The 7297-nt window shown below is 52.8% G+C and overlaps 1 protein-coding gene across 1 annotated transcript; it reads right to left on the minus strand.

Annotated features, from left to right (window-relative positions):
• Positions 1 to 3141: 3141 nt before the first annotated feature.
• LOC133242499 (melanoma-associated antigen 8-like) lies at positions 3142 to 6232 on the minus strand. The gene is made up of 3 exons (XM_061408682.1): positions 5729 to 6232; positions 4704 to 4789; positions 3142 to 4386 (listed from the first exon to the last, which is right to left on the minus strand). Exon 3 carries the CDS (start codon positions 4364 to 4366, stop codon positions 3575 to 3577), a length of 792 nt encoding a protein of 263 aa, XP_061264666.1. The 5' UTR covers positions 4367 to 4386; positions 4704 to 4789; positions 5729 to 6232; the 3' UTR covers positions 3142 to 3574.
• Between the last annotated feature and the right edge of the window lie 1065 nt (positions 6233 to 7297).

Genomic DNA, 7297 nt, shown 5'->3' on the forward strand with positions numbered 1-7297 from the left:
GTTTCTCCAAGTAGTAGTATGACAAAAATATCCCCTGGCCAATGCTCAGACAACACTAGAACAAGCTGCCTTAGCCTGTGGATTCTCATTGTCCTCTGTAAATGCACCCTGAGGACCTCAGGCTATTCTCCTTTTGATATCTTATACAGGAGACCACCCCCAGTGATAAGAAAGCTCAAAGGAGACCACCAACAACCAGCTGACCTGGAGATGTCCCAACACCTCCAGGCCCTGGAAAGTCTTCCGCCATATTGCCTAAGAAACTTGAGAAAGGACACGCATTTCACGGGGCAATTGGGTTCACCCCTGTCAGCCAGGAGATGAGGTATGGGTTAAAGACTGGAAAAAAGAACCACTTCAGCCAGTTTGCACAGGCCCTCACACGGTCATTCTGGCAACCCCTACTACTGTTAACGTTATAGGTATCATCCCTTGGATCCACCACACCAGAGTCAAGAAGGCAGTGGCTTCCTGTAATGAGGACACCTGGAAAGCAGTTCAGGACCCCAAAAAGCTCCTCAAGGTCTATTTCAGAAACAAGGACCGCCACCCATAAAGGATGCTGAGCTCTGCTCTAGTCACTCCGGAAGCTGACTAAGTACATGCACAGCAGAAGCTTGAGGATTCTTCAGCCTTGCTCCAGCCACACTCCGGCAGCTGGCTGCTCAACACATGGTGGGAGCTTGAGGATCCGGCTATCAAAATATCAATGGATTTTCATTGTCAACCCTGGACTCTACCCCTGATTGCTATTATTTCTGTGCCCTTCGCCACAGGACTAGCTTCTGTCCCACCCCAGGACTAGGATTTGGGTCAGAATCTACAGTTTACTGTCTGTTATCTCACTGTAATGGGAAGCCTCATTCTTACTAGAAGTCTCTTATGATCGATTCTCCCTACTAACTGAATTGCTCCACAGTATAACTGATGCCCCTTCACGATAGGCTCAGTTGCTATAGCCATGACAACACAAAGATGGGGAGAAAACCTTCTGCAAGTCTTCAGTTATCTGTTATGTGCAGGCTGCTTTGCAGTCGTTTGGTGTCCCTTGCTGTTATAGATGGTGCCGCCCCCATCAAGGCCTTTTCTTTGTTTGTGGGACAGATACTTATGTCTACCTGTCAATTAGGTGGGTATCTGCACCTTAGTTTTCCTCACTCCCCAGATGTATATTGTCCCTAACAACCAGACTCTCACCGTACCTCTGGCAGCACATATGCGGTCAAAAGAGTCATCCAGTTTATACCCCTACTAGCTAGTCTGGGAATCACGGCTGGGATAGGTATGGGAATAGGAGGAATTGCTTCATCAACCACCTCTTATCATACACTGTCCAAAGACTTCACAGACGACATTGAGAGAGTGGCCAAATCTTTAGTGGCCTTACAGGACCAACTAGACTCCCTGGCTGAGGTGGTTTTGCAAAATAAGAGAGGTCTAGACCTACTGACCAGAGAAGGCAATGACAACCCACTCGAGTACTCTTGCCTGGAAAATCCCATGGACGGAGGAGCCTGGCAGGCTGCAGTCCATGGGGGCGCACAGAGTTGGACACGACTGAAGTGACTTAGCAGCAGCAGCAGCAGACCTACTGACAGTTGAAAAGTGTCTGCCTTTTCAGCTGCCTCTTCTTTTACTGCCTCTTCTTGAATGAAGAATGCTGCTTTTATATACACCAGTCAGAAACAGTCAGGAACATGGCCCAGCATCAAAGAGAACAAATCATAAAAAGAGAGAAAAACTAGCTAATTCTTGGGGTAATTGGAGCAATATCTGGAGCTGGGCATCATGGCTTCTCCCTTTAACAGGTCCTCTCTTCATGCTCTTTGCAGCAATCTTGTTTGGCCCTTGTATTCTCAATCCAGTTCATAAACTCTTGGATTGAAGCCACAAAGTTACAAACGGCAATAGTTCAATACACCTCCCTAAATGATGGGGAGCCTGGAATGTCCTACCAAAAACATGGGACGATGCTTTCTACAGCGAGTGATAGACGCATCAAGAGTGGGGAATGAAGAGGAAAAGTTAAAATTTTACATAACCTCCTTCTCCTTCTGCCTCTGTAACTCAGCTTACCCCTTGCAAAGTCTAGATGACCTAGGTCCTGTAGTCTCAGAAAACGGGAACTTGCAATGCTAGAAACTGGAGTTTATCTCACTCACCCTTGTCCTGCTCTTTGCCCCTGCAAACCTGCTTAATCATGCCTGTCCAGGTCAGGCATCCTCCTCCCCATCTTGACCACTGTTCCCACGTGTGAGAAACCCCTTAGTTTAAAACAGCCTATTAACAGCTAGTGTTGCCCACTACAGTCTGTCTATAAAAACTCTGCAATCCCTTTGATCGGGGCTCAGAGCTTGGAGTGTTGACTCCTCTGGGCCCACCAGCATAATAAACCTGAGTTCTCCAACCCTCTGAGTGTTGTGCTTGGATTCTCGAGTACCGGTTTCTGCAACATGGTAACTGAAATGTCTTCAGCTATAAACCCGGAGACTGAGAAGATTGTGTGCCAACCCAAATTCACTCATGTCTCATTTGGAACCTTTCGAGTGTATTTACACTCAGGCAGAAAAACCAGGCGTCTACTTGATCCTGATCAAAGTGCACTTTCTCTTTTGGACCCAGGAGATTCATCTCCGAGTTAGGAGGAACTTCTAATGTATATGTCCTATCTCAGATTTTCTTCTCACCCATAAGACATCGTCGAGAGGTCTGGTACTGCCACCACCCAGCCTCATCACGATCACCTCCCACAGAAGGAACCTAGCTTCCCGAAGCCCAAACTGCCCTGGCTCAGGCACTGACACTTGAGGGATCCTCCTGGAACCCCACCGCCCTGGCCCATGTTGCCTTGTTCTGTGGGACTAGGGGACGCCTCTCCACCTTCCTCATGTGGCTGCAGCTCTTAGGCTATCACTCCCGGTGTGGGGGGTGTCCTGCTTTTCCTAGTGTCCCCACTGCTAACACGGCCTGTCACAGCGCACAAGCTCCCTGAAGTTCTGTGGAATAAATGAGCCAGGAGCAGGGGCTTATTTAGTTGGATTAGTTTTCTCCTACTTTATTAAATAATAACCTGGGAAAACCCAAATAAACTGAGATAGCTGAGCTGTATAAAATGACAGACAAAAAGTATGAGAAGCAAGATTTTGCTATAATCACATTTTATTTTCTAATTCTTTCACCAAGTACATTACTGCTAGGTAAGTTCATATTTCCAAAATAGTTATAAGTCATATTTCATGTTACCATGTTCAGGGTCACAAAATAAAATTGGAGAGTTCCCAGACTTTTAAAAACTAGCAAAACTCTTGTCCTTAAATTGGGTAAGTACAAATACATGTGTGATCAATGTCATTCACAAAGTTGGATACTGAAGTTTATTAAGCCTTATGCTGAAAGGCACATTTGAAAAATTCCTAAGGAAAACAGAGATCAGTCTCCATGTCATCGCAGAGAACAGGAACCTAAAAATGCTGCACACGGGGTTCCCCAAGTGGCCCAGGCCATCACTCCTGAGAAGGCTGACCACTCCCTTTTCAATTACAGAGGGAAGGATCAGCCTGGCTGCTGCTCTGGCTCAGGACCCCTCTTCCTCCTCCCTCACAGCCTCTGCAGAAGGGAGTGGGAAGGACCTAAAAGCCCTTCGGTTGACCCTGAGCAGATACTCCGTGAATTTCTCCTTGCTGGTCTCCGCGAAGGCCCGGGGACCCCATAGGAACTCGAAGCGAGCAGGGTCGCTGTCAGGCACCTGCCGGTACTCCAGGTACCCCTCGCGCACCCACACTTGGGTCAGCAGCTCCCTGGGCTCCCCAAAGATGGGGTGCTCCCTCAAAACACACACCCCCATCTTGCTGAGTGCTCGCCAGATCTCCTCCTCAGGGCTGCGATCCCTATTCTGGAGGATCAGGCTGAGGACCACCACCAGGAGGCCGGCCTTGGGCAGCCCCTGCCCACTTCCCTGTATCGTATCATAGGTGAGGCCCAGGGAGGGAACCATGATGTAGATGGGTGCAGTGTCTACCTGCCTCACATCTACACCAAAGACCAGCAGAACGCACTCAACCGCTTGGCGGAAGACCACTGGGTAGTACTTCTGGTTATCCCCGAGGACCGTATTCATCAATTCGGCATCGGTGGTTGGCTCCTTGGCTCGATACTTGCAGAGCAGGAACTTCACCATGTTAGCCACCATTTTATTCAGAGCTTCCTGGGTCAAGGCCTCCTCAGCAGAGCACGAAGAGACTGGGCGGGAGGAGGCCGAAGGGGTTGCAGCCTCCCCTCCCTCAGCCCCCAAGAGCTGTGCTTCCTCTGGGCCCTGGGTGTCGCCTAGGTCCTGAAGGTCTTTCTTGGGCTTCCTCTGCTCACTCATCTCGACCACGAGCACGATGCCTGGGATCAAAGCACAGACAGGAGTGAGGCAGGGGACATTGTGGACCATGGGCCTCAGCTAAGAAATACACCCTGGGTGGTCAACACAGGCCACTTATAGGTCTCCTCTTGAGGGGTGCTCTCGGCCTCACACGGGCCCTCCTCCTGGGCAGTCTGACCCCCTGCTACCCAAAGGAGGAAGGGCAGTGGCTCTCCTGGGTGCAGCCAACACAGCCAGAGGTTCTGGGGCTGACACGGTGGGGGGATTAGGGATTTGTGGGGTCCCCTCTGTTCTGGGATGGGGAGCCCCTGGTGCTCATTCATGACACCCTCCTCACCTTGACTCCTGGTACTGCCTGGACCTCCTCTTTTCTCTGATGTCTGGACACAGGCCTCAGACCTCTGCTCCTGGTTCCTGGAACCCCTGTGAGAAAAACGGAGGGGGCCCCTTGGGGGTAGATTGTGGCACAGCCCTGGACTCTGAGGCTCCCCCCAACAAACTGTGGGGGAAGTGGTCCCCTTGTAGCTCCCTTGTAGCGCCCACCTTTCCCCTGCCACAGCCTGGACCCTGCCCTTTGGGGGCCTGCAGAGTAACTCAGAACAAGACCCGAGTTTGAAGGGAAAGCGCTAAGGGGCCCCACATGTGGTCGCACCTGCCCAGGGCCTTCTGCGGGTCCTAGGCTGGGGAGATGCTCGGTCCCCACCTCACGTCCAGCCTGGACTCCCAGCACTGACCACAAGGGTGGGTTCGGCTCTGTCCGAGGAGTCCACCCTCTGTGGATCTGAAGCCTCCACCCTCCGCCCGAGCACCTCATCTCCTGAAGCCCCTAAGCCAGAGGTCGACAAACTGCTCATCCTGCTCAACCCGCTCTGGGACATCTAAGACCCCCATCAAAGGCAAGGATCCCACCCTGTGTTGGGGTCTAACTGCCTCAGTCCTTCCCCGCCTGGAGCCTGGATTCCAGGCAGGACCTGGAATTGGCCCGTCCTCCATTTTGAGGCCCGCTGCTCTGACCCGGTCCCGTCTCTCTGAGACCCCATGTCAGGAAATGCGGCACGAGGTCGTCCTGCCTGGGGACTACTAGGGTCCCCTCTGTTCTGGGGTCCCGCTCCCCTCACTCCCCCATCAGGATCCTCACATTGACTCCCGGTAGGACCGGGGCTCTGTCCTCCCCCAGTTTGAGGCCCGGCTCCTCACACCAGGGCCCCAGTCCCTCTTGAGACCCGGATGTCAGAAAGTCAGGACAGGGGTAGTGTGCTTTTCTCACCCCAGGGTCTCGCAGGGCAGATGACAGGGGCAGGGATCTGTGGGGCTCCATCAGTCCTCCTTGGGGGTCCCCTTAGTCCTGCCTCAGGGCCTTACCTTGTCTCGGAGTAGAGATCCTCGTCTCTCCCCAACTGAGGCCCCGCCCCTTATATCACGTGCCCCATCTCTCTGAGACCCGGATGTCAGGAAGTCAGACCATGCCTGTTGTTCTCATCCTACCTCACGGTCTCCAAGGACCGACAACAGAGACAGCTTTCTTTGAGGTCAAGGGTCTCCTAGTCCCCCTTCAGGGACCTCAACTGGTTACCGCACAGGACCTGGAATTCTCCTCTCTGCCCGCCTGAGGCCCCGCCGCCTATAGCGGGTCCCCAGTCTCTCTGAGACCTGGATGTCAGGAAATGAGGCATGTGCTCATCCCACCCTATGTGCTCCCTGAGCCCACTGTGATGGGATCCAGGTTCCCCTCAGTCTTTTCTCAGGGTCCTCACCCAGACTTCTTCAGAACCTAAGATCCTCCCCTTCTCCTTCTAAGGCCCGTCCCTTAAAGCAGGGCCCCAACCTGTCAGAGACAGGGATGCCAAAGGTAGGACCCGCTGCCAAGTGCTCATGTCGCCACCAGGGATGCCTAGGGCTGACAGCAGGGGTGGGATCTGAGGGGCCCTGTGTCCTCCTCAGGGTCCTCATCTTGAGCTCTGGAAGGTACAAGATGTCCCTGAGTTTACCCAAGGCTGGACCGTTACACCAAAGCCCTCACTGCCCTGAGACCACAGCTTCCAGAGCTGCTGGTCTCCTGGGGCGGTGGAATGGCCTCTACGAAGCACATGTGAGGTGCACACTGGGATATGAGAGCCCGTGGTGCTGGGGTTTCACCCTCCAGGGACTGGGCAAACTCCACATCTGTCGTCATTAGTTCCCCCACTAAGTAAGATACATGGCCCTGGAACCAGAGGAAACAGTGACCCCACCTACCACCACTCCCGGTGACCCACAAGGAAAGTTGTGCTTCTGGTCCTCCATGTAGCTTCTGCAGTTCCTCAGCGGAGCTATCTAGCCGTTACCCACTTCTAGCTATTTACATTTGATTCCACATTTTATAAGGCAGACGGCCAGGCCGTGGGACACACTAAGCACATTTGAGTTCACAATACCCAGCCTCATGTGGCTACTGGTTACTCTATTAATGGTGGTGACAGGACATGCTCTTCCCAAAGGAAGATGGTTCCCACGGGAGATATCATAACAGTCCTACTGACCTGTGAGCCATGGTTCCCACCTGGCACTTTGCGCTCCTCTCCGTAGAGGTTCGGGCACCAGTTCCCCATCCAAATGTCTCCTCTTCTCCTGACCCAGCCCTGCCATGTGACAAAGGGAAAGGGAGAGAAGGATGGACCCCAGAAGGAGGCCAGAGGGCGAGGACTGTGTGGTCCTCATGTGACTCTGGCTTGAAGCTCAGCTCCAGACTCCTAGGCTGGATCCCTGCCCCTTGCTCCCAGGGCTCTCCACCCTCCTCCGTCCCTCTGGCTGTACTACCCCCAGGATACCCTCTGCAGTGCCCAGAATCCAAAATGCACCATCCTCTTCCACCTGTCTACATCACAACTGTCCTGGAAGGCTCTAGGAAGAGAGTAGTTCTCCTAAAAACACCCACCTTCTGACTGTGCCACT

The sequence above is a fragment of the Bos javanicus genome, chromosome X (assembly GCF_032452875.1).
Source record: "Bos javanicus breed banteng chromosome X, ARS-OSU_banteng_1.0, whole genome shotgun sequence".
NCBI lineage: Eukaryota > Metazoa > Chordata > Mammalia > Artiodactyla > Bovidae > Bos > Bos javanicus.